At 42.4% G+C, this 17,162-nt stretch overlaps 1 protein-coding gene across 1 annotated transcript; it reads left to right on the forward strand.

The window, feature by feature from the left end:
• The first annotated feature begins 701 nt into the window (after window positions 1–701).
• Window positions 702–3,603, forward strand: LOC148021663 (3-ketoacyl-CoA synthase 17-like). The gene is made up of 3 exons (XM_087697140.1): window positions 702–946; window positions 1,095–1,734; window positions 2,126–3,603. Exons 2-3 carry the CDS (start codon window positions 1,177–1,179, stop codon window positions 3,131–3,133), a joined length of 1,566 nt encoding a protein of 521 aa, XP_087553266.1. The 5' UTR covers window positions 702–946; window positions 1,095–1,176; the 3' UTR covers window positions 3,134–3,603.
• The last annotated feature ends 13,559 nt before the right edge of the window (window positions 3,604–17,162 follow it).

Below are 17,162 nucleotides of genomic sequence, written 5' to 3' on the forward strand. Positions count from 1 at the left end.
TCACTACAGGTTGTAGTCTTTGCGTGGCGCTATGCTGTTATGTTGGGAAGTTGGTGGCCGTTAATAGACCGAACCACCAACTTTGCCGGGTCCTATACAGGTAGTGCGGGCCTAAATAATACAGCCGCGCTTATGACATATGCAAAAACGCCTAAATTGGTCATACATGTGCTCTCATGTACGATTTATTGACTCGAAACAAAATTTGCATGATATAAGGTAATAAATCGTATGATGAGTTGGGTAACAGGACAGTGTGCCAAGATAGGGGTGTCTCTTTAATGTCTTTGTGGTGGGGGGGGGCGCTCTTGCTCGGAATTGACAGGTCGGGGGCCCGAGAAAAACCGTTATCGGAAGAAGTAAAGTTGGAGAGAGTCCAACGTTTTAAGCCGCCTTCTGCTGCGGTGAAGACTGAGATTTCCCTTCCTTTCCGACTCTGCATTTAATTACGGTAGATGCAAAGCTCGCTGAGCTGGTATCTTCTTTTCCTCCCCTACCCTCCGAGGCTCATATTTTGATCAGAAGGGCGGGGTAGTTAAGAGTCAGTGCAAGACAAGAGCAGACAAGGGGAAGACAGCCCACGAACAAACAGAGAGGAGCTGAGAGCCAGAGAGAGAGAGAGAGAGAGAGAGAGAGAGAGAGAGAGTGTGTGTGTGTGTGTGTGCGTGTGTGTGGGGGGGGGGGGGGGGGGGTTTTGGAACTTGGAGGTCCAGAGTCCAGAGTCCAGACTCCATAGATTCTCTCCATCTACTTCTTTTGCAGCTGGTTCTTCCCTATCGCTGGATGTGTCAACGTCGTGATCCAGGTAGTTGTGCGTGCTGTTTCGCCTGTTGTACAGCTTACCTTCCGGACCAAAGACGCTTTCTCCCGGCCTGTCGCTCTTACTCATCAACTACGCAGGGTGAAGCTGGACTTCAATTAGTCTTGAAGTATAATCTGCTACAGTGTAAGTGCCGTACTCTTGGGCCGATGTCCATCATAGATTCCTACATGTCTGACGGATTTCTTGCCGCGTGTGGCTATTCCATTGACTATTTCTCAATTTCCTGTCCGAGCTTTCGTCTTTCCTGAACCCCTCTGTTACGTCTCTTCAGCGCTTCTTTCAGAAGGAGAGTGCGGCCGTACCTGCCAGAATCATCTGAAGAAGAGCACTGTGTATCGATCGGGCAAGGAAAGATGGGGCAGACCGAGGAGATTAAGCAGCAGCTGATGATGATGAAGTCCTATTCGGCCAAACGGGCAGAACAAGAGAGGGCGTTTATAAGTGGCGACGGGGGGGAAGGGTTTTGGAAGCAGGTGGACGTGGCGGCGTGGGCGCGGCGGATGGCGGCCACGTGCGCGGTGGGGATAGTGCTGGTAGTGGCTGCAATGTGCGACTGGGCGGGGGCAGAGTATTTGGTGGCGGCTTGGGCCCTCCTCAGAAAATACAGGCTGGCGGCGTGGTTCTGGGCGGTGGCGGGGGTGTGCGGGGCCCACCGCTACAAGCGGAGGCCCGGGGCGACCGTGTACCTGGTGGACTTCAGCTGCTACAGGGCCGGCGACGACCAGAAGTGTAACTACGAGCTGTCGGAGTATGTCACGCGCAGCTCCCAGAAGTTCACGCTCCCCAGCATGGACTTCCAGCGCAAGATTTTCCTCCGCTCCGGCCTCGGCGACGAGACCTACATCCCCAGCTTCATATTCAGCGATCTCACCAATCCACGCTTCGCTGACGCCCGAGAGGAGGCCCATCAGGTGAGAGAGAGAGAGAGAGAGAGAGAGAGAGAGAGAGAGAGAGGCCATGACTTCAGCAGCTATTTGAGTTCGGTTAAGCTTGCTCCTGTTCTCTCTTTGAGAGAGAGAGAGAGAGAGAGAGCAGAGAGAGAGGGAGAGGCCATGACATTAACAGCTATTTGAGTTCGGTTAAGCTTTCTCCTGTTCTCTCTAGTCGCCTATGAAACTCATCCCATCTTCTTGGCTACTACTGACCCTCTAAGTATGCGTTTGTCTGATAAAACTTCTTTGTGATTACAATAGTATGCTGTTGGTGCTGTGAAGCTTTAGTCGTGCATGGTTAACCTAGTACGAGCACGTACGCGTGACCCTTTTCGTTCTTTTTTTTTGGTGTCTGTTGGTGGTGAGCTAGGTTATGTTCGGGTCCGTCGACGACCTCCTGCGGAAGACCGGGGTGAGCCCATCGGAGATCTCCATCATCGTCTCGAACTGCAGCCTCTTCACGCCAACTCCATCGCACTCGTCGATGCTGGCGAACCACCTGCGGGTGAAGGAGGACTGCAAGACGTTCCACCTGGCGGGAATGGGCTGCAGCGCGTCGCTGATCGCATGCAAGCTGGCGGCGGACCTGCTGAAGTCCTGCGGGCGGGCGAACCAGTACGCGCTGGTGGTCAGCACGGAGAACATAACGCTGAATTGGTACCCGGGGAACGAGAAGGCGATGCTGGTGACGAACTGCTTGTTCAGGGTGGGGTGCGCGGCGATGCTGCTTAGCAACAGGGCCGCCGACAAGGGGAGGGCCAAATACGAGTTCCTGCACTGCGTCCGGACGCACAAGGCGGCTGACGATAGGGCGTACGGCTGCGCCTTCCAGAGGGAGGATGACGAAGGGACCCTCGGGGTGGCCCTGAATAAAAACCTGATGGGAGTCGCAGCTGAAGCCCTGCGCACCAACATCTTCTCTCTCGCCCCCCTCGTCCTCCCGGTCTCCGAGCAGGCCCGCTTCGCTTTCTCCTTCGTGTGCCGCCGCTTCCTCAAGCTCAAGCTCAAGCAGTACCAGCCCGACTTCAAGACCGCCGTCCAGCACTTCTGCCTGCACGCCGGGGGCCGCGCCGTCATCGACGAGATCCAGAAGAACCTGTTCCTGGACGACCACCACATGGAGCCCTCCCGCGCAACCCTCCATCGTTGGGGGAACACCTCCGCCAGCTGCCTCTGGTACGTCCTCGCCTACATGGAGGCCAAGGAGAGAATCAAGGCCGGCGACCGTGTCTGGATGCTCGGCCTCGGCTCCGGCTTCAAGTGCAACAGCGCCATCCTCCTTGCCCTCAAGGACATCCCTTTCTCCATCAACAGCGCCTGGGCCGACTGCGTCCATCGCTACCCGGGCGCCCATGTCCTCTCAAGCCTCAAGCGCTAGCTTTTCTTCATTACTATCACAATCACGTCCTAAAATAGTATCAGAGCAATGATATCTTTATACCATCATAAAATTGTCACTGATGTATGGATGATGATGATGGGAGCTCCTGCATCGATCGGATCTTTCATCATCACCTAATCTGTTTCTTTTGTTGCCTTGGGACAATGCTTGGTCAATTGTAAGTTCCGCATTTTGACTCATGATGAGTTAATCTAAAACCTGTTGTCATTCGACGGCTGATTAGTTTGCTACTAATGGCAATGCGCCCTTTGGTACATCTACTATCTTGCATTGTTTCCAAAACAATGGCCTCTATTGATACAAAGATTAGAAACAAAATTTGTAACATCAAACGATTTATTAGCCTAACCCACAATGGTCACTAGAAGATGACAATCCCACATAGATAAGTCAAGCTTGTTGTAATCGTTAACATTCATGTAGTACAAAATCCTCGTCAATGTAATCAAGGGGGACTTACATCATTGATTGCAAACTCAACATAGTGTTCCATTCACCACTTTTTAGGTTTGCATTGACACTTGTGATTGAGGGGTGCTTGAACCCTTTGATTATCAACTCAAAACGGTGTGCCATTCACCACTTTTTAGGTTTACATGGAGACATTGATTGTGCAGTGTTCAAACCCTTTGATTACCAACTCAACACGTGACCTTTGAAGAGCCAAGTGGAGCTATAATCGCTTCTTTACATCAAGGGTAGTGACTATGGTTCCAATTAGTTAGCCAAGTGGCTAATCAAGGGGCCTCTATGTATATACTTTAACTAGCCACAAACAATTAGTAATTAACCTAATTAAGTTGGACATGCCAACCAATAGCTCAATGAAATCCTCTTTAGATACAATATCAATGATTTCATAATTGGCAATGGTGGCTTCTACCAGCTCTCTTGGTTGTTGATTTCATTCCACCATGAGCCGTTGACACCAACTCAAGCCCACTATAACTCGATTATCTTCATTAGGCATGGTGGTTGAGCGAAGAATGCTTGGTGCATTTTGAATGGTGTCATAAGAAATTCATATATTACAAACATTTGTAGGATCATTGCAGTTTACTTCATGTTTCACACATGTAAATTGACCATGGAATGATAGTTCCCATTGAGGTTGTTGATTATCACAAGGCCAATGCATCTCACATAGTCAACCTCTTTAAAAGCTTGCGACCACTTCTCTTCAACAAAATAAACCCAAGTCTCATAACAATGTGCATCTACTTGCATTAATTCTATCGCATTAGAGTCTTCTTCCATGATTCTCTCTCTCTCTCTCTCTCTCTCTCTCTCTCTCTCTCTCTCTCTCTCTCTCTCTCTCTCTCTCCACACACACACATGCACGCACGCACGCACGCATTCTCTTATAGACTCAACAACACCTCATCACATATAGGCCCTTTATTCCACTCCAAAAATATGCTAGTTTCTTTCAAGGGAGAATCATTTGGAAAGAGATCCCTCCAAACCAAGGTAGATTATCCTACCTAAGGTTAGCTTTCAACTCCTTCGATTTTGGATTTCAAATCCATCAACTATCTCCTTTAAGAAACTTGAACTTTCCTTAAAAAATGAACTTACATCGTTTGAATTCTCATAAATACTTCCTTCTTCTTTACATAAAGCATCACCAATAACAGGATCTTTAGCAATAACGTCTCTAATAACCTTTCCACAAGATTTTGTCTCATCTCTATTTGCATAGATAGCCACTCATATTCTTAGGGTCCTTACCTTTGTATATGTTCTTCCAAAGCTTGTAGTGGTTTCTTGTTCAATGAGTACCCAATTCCTACAAGTAAGGCCTCAGATGGGCTCATGCAACCTCCTTGAATAGCTTTTGCCTCAAATTCCTCTTCCTCTAGACCATAATCATCACAGATGTCCTCCAAGTATAGATGACTACTTGGCCATTGCAAGGTTGTGACACAACTCCCCCCCCCTGCCTGCGCTCCCCTCCCCGCGGGCCCCAAGGCCAATGCATCCCACATGTAAATTGACCATGGAATGATAGTTCCCATCGAGGTTGTTGATTATCACAAGGCCAATGCATCCCACATAGTCAACCTCTTTAAAAGCTTGCGACCACTTCTCTTCAACAAAATAAACCCAAGTCCCAAAACAATGTGCATCTACTTGCATTAATTCTATCGCATTAGAGTCTTCTTCCATGATTCTCTCTCTCTCTCTCTCTCTCTCTCTCTCTCTCTCTCTCTCTCTCTCTCTCTCTCTTCACACACACACATGCACGCATGCACGCACGCATTCTCTTATAGACTCAACAACACCTCATCACATATAGGCCCTTTATTCCACTCCAAAAATATGCTAGTTTCTTTCAAGGGAGAATCATTTGGAAAGAGATCCTCAATATCCACATACCCTCCAAACCAAGGTAGACTATCGTACCTAAGGTTAGCTTTCAACTCCTCCGATTTTGGATTTCAAATCCACTTGAACTTTCCTTAAAAAATGAACTTACATAGTTCGAATACTCATAAATACTTCCTTCTTCTTTACATAAAGCCAATAACAGAATCTTTAGCAATAATGTCTCTAATAACCTTTCCACAAGATTTTGTCTCATCTCTATTTGCATAGATAGTCACTCATATTCTTAGGGTCCTTACCTTTGTATATGTTCTTCCAAAGCTTGTAGTGGTTTTTTGTTCAATGAGTACCCAATTCCTACAAGTAAGGCCTCAGATGGGCTCATGCAATCTCCTTGAATAGCTTTTGCCTCAAATTCCTCTTCCTCTAGACCATAATCATCACTGATGTCCTCCAAGTATAGATGACTACTTGGCCATTGCAAGGTTGTGACACAACCCCCCCCCCCCCCCCCTCGGCCGGGCCCCAAGGCCAATGCATCCCACATGTAAATTGACCATGGAATGATAGTTCCCATTGAGGTTGTTGATTATCACAAGGCCAATGCATCCCACATAGTCAACCTCTTTAAAAGCTTGCGACCACTTCTCTTCAACAAACACTACAACAGAAACGAGGCATAGACGCGCAAAGTTGGGCGCGTCTATCACAACGTCTATAAGTGCGTGTAAACATGTGTGTAAATAGACACAAATTTTGCGTCTATATATCCGCGCAAATAGACGCTAATATAGACGCGCCAACAGACACACAATTATTTAACCACCTAAAATTAACAATTCACATAATTAAAAAACCAAAGTTAATAATTATTTAACTACCTGAAATTGATTCTTGAGCATGCACATGTGCGCATAATAAAAACCATAGAATTAAGAATACACATTGAATCATTGAATTAAAAAAATAGAGTTAATAATTACTTTTTCATTGCTCTCTAATGATTGGTAGTTCCTCCAGTTGACAAGCCTGATATAAGTAATTAGCGGCAAGCGACAAAAACCTTACAATTAGTAGCAAGCATTGCAATATGTATCTCGTAATTTCTCTACGTACTTGAAGATGATAAAAGATACTTCCTTTTTTTTATGGAAAATTCAATTTAGCCTTAAAATTGACTATTGATTCTTGAGTATGCACGTGTGCGCATGATAAAAACCATAGAATTAGGAATATACATTGAATCAATAAGCAAATTAAGTATGTTACAGTGAATGATCCATCTCATCTTCAATGAGATCAGCCCTTGCTAAACTATCTACTTCTAGGTCTATGTTACCAAGAGATAATGAAACAAATAAGTCTATCCCACTATCAGATGTGTTGCTATATTGCTCAATAACTTCATTAATATCATCGACAATCACATTATTGTCTTCTTTTGCGTTTCCTTGAACATCCTCGCGAGGTTCATCTTGTACTATATCACGCATATCATCCATTATGGTGTCATCATGCACATCATCATTAATTGTTGGATTGTCATCTGCTATCTCCATGTCGGTAATATTACCATATATTGGTTTTGAACGATTAGATATAGGGATGACATATCACCATCGGTTATTGTTTACCATTGGATGATACACAACCTGTATTTGAAAAACAAAAGCAAAAAACTTAAGTACTTATTATATTGTGTATATGTATCACATGCATATATATAAAAAAATTAGCCTTTGCATAAATACCTGCTCGCATTGTTGAGGTAGTACTAATGTGTCATTCTTGTTTTGGTGAAATTTTGTAGAGTCAATGATTACAAAACCACTTGGATGATGTCTGATTGTGCAATGCTCACCATTTGTTACCACTTCTTTAAACCACTTCACATCCAGTACATATATAAAGAATTAGCTTCAGAATATCTTGGATCAAGCCACAATAACCTTCCATGGTACCATTGGCATCCTCAAAGTGAGCAAGGACACCACAATCTTGGGTATTTCTCTTTTCATCTATACGTTGAGTTCGAAGATGTTTACCCTCACACCAAAGTGCATTGAATAATGTGCACTAGTAGTAAAAGATAAAAGATCAAACATGTCAATTATTTATATAAAATAAAACTTATAGAAACAAATTAATTGATAGTATGTCTCACCTTTGATAACCAACCTCGTGCGTATTCCCACTCTTCTTGAGATATATTAATTTCCTCCTCTTTTTCCATTCTCTCCATTTCCTCATGTAACCAATCTATATCAATATGACGTGGGAGAGCATTTAGATGATCTAGAAATGAGACATTACGTCCATATCTAGTGCGAAATTCTTGTCTTTTGCTTTTTCTTCTTGCCCTTGCTTCATTATATAGTGTCACCCATTTGCTCATTACATCACTATTGAGCACACAAAAACTATTTAACTTACGAAGTTCTTCTTTTGTTAGCACTTTACTCATTCCTTTTCCTTGAGGTACTATAGAGGTCATCCTCAAGTCTTCATAATCTTTCCATAGTCGTGGTTGAGAGGGATCCACTTCAGCAAGATATTCAGAGATATAAACAAGGGATGATTGCACTAACCAACCCTCAGCCATGCTTCCCTCAGGCTGTGCTTTTTGCCTCATAAAATCTTTCAAGGTTTTCATGAAGCGCTCAAGAAAAAACATCCACCTTACATGAAATGCCCCACAAAGTGCGATCTCATCAATCAAATGTACGAGTAAATGTAATTGAGTAGTCAAAATGGATCGAGGAAAAATTTCCTCCACCAAACAAACCACCTCAACAGATAATACTCGAGCATCTTGCAATGTGTTTGGATCAATTTCCTTCGAGCTCACGTATCTGTCAAGATGTATTTGAGAATTGTTTATTTTTGTGTAGAAATTCAAAGATATATAATGAAAAAATACAATGTATACACACCTCACAAGCTCTCCCATCTTGTAAATGATATCATGTACATCTTTGGATACACAATGGGATATGCTAGTAGGAAGTACGAACTGAATGTAAACAATATTCATAGATCAAATGATTAGTTGAGGAAAAAGTCATCATATCCCAAAGTTTACACATAGTTACTCCACTAATTACTATATTCATGGTTAGAGATACCCTTACTTGAATCATTTTGTGTCAATCGTGGGACTTCAAACCAGATAGTTGCTCCACACCTCTTTTCTTTTTCTTTATGAAGGCTCCCTTGAGACATCTCATACATTTTGTGGGTGTTCGAAAGCTATATATTTGTTCCTTGACTATTTTTTCCTCGTTCTTTGACAACATCCAAGGTGCATGGGGTAGGTCAATCTTTCCTCTGGGTCTAATGCGTGGCCAGGCTCGTCTCATGTGACCAATGTTACATAAATCCTCCCTTACATTAACTGAATCATGAGCCCCTATCAAGTGATCCCATAATGTAGATACAACATTTTTGAATATGTGCATGGGGTCCAACAGGTGATTGATCTTGTGTTCAGTCCAGTACGGAAGACGAAAAAATATAGCGAACCTAACAAACAAACAATATATTATGTAAACAATTCATCATGCTAAATACTTTAAAGTTAATCGAGAGAAATGCACTTCTTACTGACTCATGCCGAATGGAGGGTGGCTGTTGGCATCAATCCATCTCTCCTTCCAATCTCGAATGGTTAGAGATTGTGGAGTCATTCCATTAGTAGGGAGAACATATTTGGGATGGTCAATAGGAAGAAATCGATGATGATTGTCGTAAATAACCTTCTTTAAACGTGCCGGCCTAGAGGAAACTAGAGAGGGACCGCAAATAGGACATGCATGATATCCTGACGTGGTTAAACCTAAAAAAACAAGTGAATTAATAAAATGCAATTGATTCAAGTCTTGAATTTCAAATATAGAGTTATATACATGTACCTGAACACTCTCCGTATCCTGAAAAGTCGTGCATGGTCCACAACAACATGGCCTTCAATGTGAAATCTCTAGAGGATGCAGATGCACTTGTATCTTGCACCTCAATACCTTCCCATAACATTTCTAACTCTTCAATCAAAGGCTCTAAGTAAATGTCCATGTTTTTTACCTTGTGCTTTCCAGGAATCAGAAGGGACAACATCACATGTCCCTTTTTAATTGCCATGGATGGAGGAATATTATAGTTCACCAATACGACTGGCCATACACTATATGATGTGCTTTTGATGCCAAATGGATTGATTCCATCCATACCTAAACCAAATCTCAAATTTCTTGGCTCTTCTTTGAAAACGGGCCACAAATTATCTATATGTTGCCATGCCGGTGTGTCTGTAGGGATCCTCCATTTTCCATCACTTGAATGATGATTAGCATGCCATGACACGACCTTTCCAATAGACTTACACTTGAACATAAGTTTTATACGTGGAACAATCAGAAAATGTCGCAAAACCTTACGAGGCACATCCATTGACTTCATCTCCACTTCGTATCTTGATTTGCCACAAACAGGACACTCTCGTGCGAACTCATGAATCCCATGAAATAAGACACAATCATTGACACATGCATGGATCTTGACATAATCAAGGCCTCCCAGAGATGTCAAGTAATGTCTTGCTTGCTCTCTCTTAGTTGGCAATTTGTTTCCTTTTGGAAGCATTTGTGATAATAACCTACATATATTTTTAAAAGTGAGTCAAAAAACCACAAACATATATTTCTGTCTGATTTCAAAATAGAACAATTAATATTATGATTCATAAGCCAAACTGAATTGATACCTACTTCAATAACGCATCCAAACTGACATTACTCCATCCATAAATTGTTTGCAAGTTAAGTATCTCGAGGGACGCACGAAGAACGGAGTACGTACAATATTCATACAACGGAGTAGATGATGCTACATATAGTGGATCATCTGGCATCGTAGAGTGACCTTCTCCCTGAACCGGTTGCGAAAATAGATGGTGTACCATGTTGTCCAAAATCTCATCCTCTACGACTTGATGGGGCATTTCATGAGGGCTACTATCATGGGGGTCAGTCTCTACTCTTCTTGAAGACTCTGCCTCCTCGCGTCGACGTTTTGCAGCCTCTCGACGCCCGGGAGGGAGCATCTGAGGATGTGGCACTGCATCCTGCTCAACCACAAAAGGAAGTTTCATGTACGTTGATATATAATTCCCGTAACATAGACATGCAATCTTAGTGGTAAAAAAAAACAATGAATACCGGTGATTTTTCTCGGTCCCATTCTCCATACAAGCTGAGGTGTGACATTGCAATTCGATGTGCTCGAAAAATACACCCTCAACAACGATCACACATGCATTTAATTTTTCATCATAGCCATGCATCTCGATTATGAAGACGCAATGTTTCATCCTCACTTGAGGATGTGCTCATTGACTCATAAGCTTGCACCGCACTAGGTGATGACGACGTCGACATGATTAAACCTAATTCTACATGACAACATCAAAATATTTGTCATTCATATGTTTACATAAGATCTCAATTTTAAATACACAAAAATCATCATAAATATATTAAAACTTATGATAATAATTAACTATCAAAACTTATCTTAAAAACAAAAAATTATGATAAAGCCCAAATGCGCGTCTATATCTGCATTTACCTATGCGTCTATATTGGCGTCTATATTCGCGTCTATATTCGCGTCTATACTCGCGTCTATCTGAACAATAGATGCACATATACATGCGAAAATAGACGGACACGTCAAAATTCAAACCATACTTAAATCATTTCTTTTCAAACTGTGCCTTTCCTTTCTTGTATTTTTTGCGGTTCTGAAGCTTGAGTTTAGCCGACATGCAGTCTCTTCATGCCTCACCTAGTCTCTTCATGCCTCACCTCCTCATGACTCACCTCTTCTTTCATTTCAAACACACAAGAAGGGAAAAAGGAAAGCCAAGGAGAGGAAGAAAGAGAGAACAAGAAAGAGGAGAACAAGAAGAAGAAGCAAGCAAGCAAGCAAGCATCAAGGGAGGGTAACTTACCAAGGAGAGGAAGAAGGAAAAGGAAGAAGCGCCACCACCCGCCACACCAAACACCCAAGGTGAGTCTCTCTCTCTCTCTCTCTCTCTCTCTTTGTTTCTCTCTTCCTCTCTCTGCTTTGTCTGTGTATTTAGGATTTGTGATTCCATTACGTATTGCATTTTATAAATCATCAATGGTGGTCGTTGGCCTAAAATCGATCGATCGAGCGCATCTACATCTCAGTGTAGACGCAGACATAGATGCAAAAAATGTTTCCTCTCAGAGCGTTTGAGAGCGCGTCTTAATGCGCGTGTGCTGGCGCGTGTGCTCTGCAGTGTACACGCGATGATACATGCGCTGCACAGAAGGTTGACCTGCAGTCTACACGCGATTATACACGCACAGACCTGGGATGCGCGTCTAACAGTGCATCTGTGCTGCATCTTAGATGCACAGATAGACGCGCTGGACAGAAGGTTCACTTTGGAGCGCGTCTGAGGGCGCGTCTAACCTGCAATTTAGACGCGGGGATACATGCGCCAGGTCTCCCAGTTTTGATAGTAAACAATATATTTTTGCAATGATGAATGTGACAAATCCCATGTTTGTGTTTATCAGTTTTCTTGTTTAAGAGAAGCATTAGCACTTAAGTGTTATGCTCAATGTCTAAAGAAAGCTCTTTGAAAATGTAGGTAATATATGATTTTTTGTATGCAAATAAATTTATCTTTTTCCTATGTTTTTTTTGCAGATGTCATATCCTGGTTCATCTAGCAATGACCCGGATGTGGATCACATGAATGATACATTGGCCTCCTTTGGCAGGGGAGTCAATGCATTTTTTGGAGGTTTTCCTAGTAGGGAAGACTTCATGGGAGACATGACCAGACACCTTGGCCGCTCTCTCACAGTGGACGAGGTGTTCAGTGTCATGTCTGGGACGCCTCTGGCATCTTTGCCTGGCACTACTTCTCAGACTCCACATGCAGGTACTCCATATGCAGGTACTCCACGTGCTCCACGTGCATCGGCTGAAGCACAAGCATCTCTAGAAGCATGTACATCTGAAGAAGCTCGTGCGTCCAATGAGGTAGAGGGTAGTTGACAGAGAGGGAGGAGGGAGAGTCGAGGGGGAGGACGAGGCTTGTGTGGGGGTTTCCTAGGAGGTGGCGAGCGATCACCCTCACCAGTAGATCATGTAGAGGAGGTTGTACGCCAGTACTATAGAGTTACAAATGCTGGTGGCATCTTTCATGATGATGAAGGAAGGGATGTAATGGCGTACATGAGGAGCGCCGTGCATGCGACGTATATAGATTGTTTCATTGCCTTCAAAAATTAGAAAAGCGGCTTGTGGCAGGAGGTGTTGAGGGCAATCCATAGGAGGTATCCAAATCCTGAGGGTCAGCGATTCTCGGATGATTGGGGACGTACAAAAGTGAGGGATATGCTTCACAACAAAAGATCCCACCTCATGATACGGGCCAGGGACTCACTGCGGAGGCTGGAGGAGGGGCGTGGAGCCTATAGCCAACCACCTATGTGCCACTGCATAGAGTGGAAGAAAGCCAAGAAGAAAGCAGCTGAGAAAGTGAAGAGTCGCTAGCACGTAGAGGCGCGACGGATCCAAATGGAAACCATGGGATCGTCGCATTACGGATCGGGCGGCAGAGAGTCATGGGAGGCAGAGTTTGTAAGTATATTTTGATTTCTAGTTTTTTTTTTAATTTATATTTTTTATTATTTATATATTTTAGTCTAATATATTGTGATTCATAATTGTTTGTATATCTCTAAATATTTTGCAGACTACCATCGTTGGTAGGATACCTACTCCTAGAGAGGTAGATTACCATCGAGGCCATAACCGCGCAGCGACATGGCTTCACTTTTATGAGGAGGGTCTCATCACTGAGGACGATTCGAGAGCCAGAGGAGGTATGTTTTTCTTACTTTCCTATTAAAAGTAGAGCTAATTATAACTTTTTCTCCACCTTGTCTATGTAAGCAACCCTGATCTTTTGTGTGTGTAGGCGAACCCGGATGTGGAGCATAGCGAGGAGGGGGATAGCGATGCTAGTAGCCATGGTGGTACTAGCGAAGATGTTTCCTCTTCAGATTCGTAGAGGAGCACCATACCTCCTCATGAGGCCTTCTTTTCTTGTATATGTATGCTATCTCTTTGAGCCTACTGCTTGCGGCCACGCTTTAGGTCGCAAGCACTTAAACTTCCCTTGTAAATGCTTTTGATATATAATGAACACATGGACTTTTATTTTCAATTCTCGTGCTCGTAAGATACATTGTCTTTTTCCCAAATACACAATTTGATGTATGGGAGGGGAAAAAAAAAAACCAGAGAGCAACATGCTCTCTGGTTTTTTTTTTCAGTTCTGTTTTGCGCGTCTATCAGCGCGTCTAAATTGCAGATAATTCGCGTTTATACGCGCGTCTATAATGTAGACTACACACGCTTATACACGCACTTCATAATTTAAATTTAAAAAAGAAATTAAATATATTAAAAAAAGAATATTTTTTATTTTTCGTTCGCGTCTATCAATGCTTGTAAAAGCGCGTCTACCAGTGTGTCTATATGCGCGTGTATATGTGCGTCTATTGCACGTCTATTTGTGCATGTAAATTCGTTGATACATGCGATTATAGACGCGAAATAGTAGACACGCAAATAGACGGCGGATAGACGCACCCGTAAGTTTTTCTCTATATTCAAAAATCGCGTCTAAATGTGCGTTTATGAGGCCTTTTTGTTGTAGTGAAAATAAACCCAAGTCCCATAACAATGTGCATCTACTTGCATTAATTCTATCGCATTAGAGTCTTCTTCCATGATTCTCTCTCTCTCTCTCTCTCTTTCTCTCTCTCTCTCTCCACACACACACATGCACGCACGCACGCACACATTCTCTTATAGACTCAACAACACCTCATCACATATAGGCCCTTTATTCCACTCCAAAAATATGCTAGTTTCTTTCAAGGGAGAATCATTTGGAAAGAGATCCTCAATATCCACATACCCTCCAAACCAAGGTAGACTATCCTACCTAAGGTTAGCTTTCAACTCCTCCGATTTTGGATTTCAAATCCATCAACTATCTCCTTTAAGAAACTTGAACTTTCCTTAAAAAATGAACTTACATCGTTCGAATTCTCATAAATACTTCCTTCTTCTTTACATAATGCACCACCAATAACATGATCTTTAGCAATAACGTCTCTAATAACCTTTCCACAAGATTTTGTCTCATCTCTATTTGCATAGATAGTCACTCATATTCTTAGGGTCCTTACCTTTGTATATGTTCTTCCAAAGCTTGTAGTGGTTTCTTGTTCAATGAGTACCCAATTCCTACAAGTAAGGCCTCAGATGGGCTCATGCAACCTCCTTGAATAGCTTTTGCCTCAAATTCCTCTTCCTCTAGACCATAATCATCACGGATGTCCTCCAAGTATAGATGACTACTTGGCCATTGCAAGGTTGTGACACACCCCCCCTCGGGCCCCAAATTGGATTGGACTTCCTTCTAGAACTTCTTTGTAGGGAAAATCCAACTATAATGGCATTAAAGCATCACATATATTAATGCCGTCATCATCGTAACCAACATTACATACCTTTCGAGATGAAGATTTACTAGGGCCCTCCAAGACTTATTGATTTCTCTCTTAATAAGTAGCTTGCAAACCCTCCAAAAACTAATCCCTACACATGTGTGTTTCCATCTCCGATACTATTTTTTTTTGTTTGTGGCTGATAGAAACTCATATAGAAGGCAATGCTGAAAAAGTTCTTCATAGCAATCCAATTATATCACATATATTTAACAATTGCATGGATAGCTCAAGAGCATAATCAAAGCATCCCATTTATTAGCAACATCATCATCATAACCAACATTACATACCTTTTGAGGTGAAGTTTTCACTAGGTCCCTCCAAGACTTCTTGATCTCTCTCTTAATAAGTAGCTTGCTTTAGTAAACCCTTCAGAAACTAATCCCTACACATATGTGCTTCTTTCTCCAATATTATTTCTTCTTTTGTTTGTGCTGATAGAAACTCATAGAAGGCAATGATTAAAATGTTTGTCATAGCCATCTAATTATATCACATATATTCAGCAATTGCAGGAATAGCTCAAGAGCATAATCTTCTAAACCTTGAAAAGCAAAGTTAGATTTCTTCTCATAATCCATAATTCCTTAGTTCCAAAATTTTTCTTTTGTAATTGTAGTACATATTTAAATGTCTCTCTTGCTCTTTTAGAAAAATACCAAGGTTTCATCTCCAAAACTCAGAGCTTCCTAGTATCCTTTGCCTTTGCAAATTTTTGAAACAATGTTAGCTTCACATCTTCATAGTCCATAGGCATTTGGGGTTGCTTCTTAGCTTGTCAAGCCATGCACTCCATCAACCATTACCTAGTTGTTCCTTGCACCTTCTTGTAAAAAATCTTTAGCCACTTTCAAATCTCCATGATATGCAATCTCAAAATCTTCAATGAATTAACTAATGTCCCATCTTTAGTGATGTAGAATAGCTTTTTCATGGCCATATTTTTCCTCCTAAGACTTGTAAGGAAGATTCTCAATAGGAGGCACCAAAAAGTTCTGATGTTAGAATAAGAGAAGAAGCAACAAGCTATCCAAGTCAAGCAAACACCTTAACAAGAAAGACAGAGAGAATAAGGGCAACATATATACATCAAACTATACAAAACACAAGAACAACTCTAGTAGCTTTTGAGACTTAGTAAGAGCACCATAAATTTTATGACCACGACACATAGCCATGGTATATAGGGGTGTCTCCACCATGCAAGCTATTCTTTGATGAACATCATGGCCATGACCCCAAGAACATATTTAAGAGTGATAGATAGGCTAAATGCTGACCTTGCTATATATTATGGCTCCTTTGTGCAAAAAGTTTTCATTCTAAGAGGAATAATTGTCAACCCAAGGTTTGCAAATAAGAAGCATCTACATACCTTGATGCTGAAGCAAGCTTTGCCAATACCACACGAGAGAGGCTCAACCCTTCCACCCACTCATCACTATCTTCCAAAAGCTCACAAACTCTTGAGGAAATCACTTGAGAGAGGCAAGAAACTCCACACCTAGAGCAACAACTTGATCTTCCACTACAAGCTCACTACCTACACACAAATAGGGTCTTTGAAGATACAAACAATAGCAGCTCTTTTGCAATCAACCTCACAATGAACTTGTTAGCTCACTACAAGGGAATAGGGGTATAGCAATGGGCGTTTCTGATGCAAATTAGTGGTGTCGCGCGACGAAATAGCAATGCCACTCTGAGAAAAAAAAGAAAGCGAAACCCAAGCGTGACATTTTGCCGCAAAGAGTTTGAGAGAGATTGAAAGTGATTGTGGCTTTGGGAGGGAAGCTTCTCACGTTGTCGCTACCGCCGTTCACTAAGAAGAGGGAGAAGTGTACAAAGGAAGAAGAGGGGCCATCACGAAGATGAGATGAAGAATCCATCATCGGGCCTTTGCAGTAAGTACATTGCCTCCTCTTGGTTTGTTCTTATTCTTTCTTCTTTTCTTTTGTTTGTTTTTCTTGAGAATGAGGTGCATTGAGGGAGAAAGAGAGGAAATGAGAGAGGGAGAAGAAGAAAGGAAAAGGAAGAGAGAACGAGAGAAA

This window comes from Lygodium microphyllum, chromosome 17, assembly GCF_053477565.2.
Source record: "Lygodium microphyllum isolate KBCC chromosome 17, Lygodium_microphyllum_v1.1.10, whole genome shotgun sequence".
In the NCBI taxonomy this organism is placed as follows: domain Eukaryota; kingdom Viridiplantae; phylum Streptophyta; class Polypodiopsida; order Schizaeales; family Lygodiaceae; genus Lygodium; species Lygodium microphyllum.

What these genes read in the sequence shown, in the direction of transcription:
- LOC148021663 (XM_087697140.1), top strand. Translation starts at nt 1,177, where the DNA reads ATGGGGCAGACCGAGGAGATTAAGCAGCAGCTGATGATGATGAAGTCC. An exon ending in CCCGAGAGGAGGCCCATCAG is followed by an intron (nt 1,735 to 2,125) that starts GTGAGAGAGAGA and finishes GTGGTGAGCTAG; the next exon opens with GTTATGTTCGGGTCCGTCGA.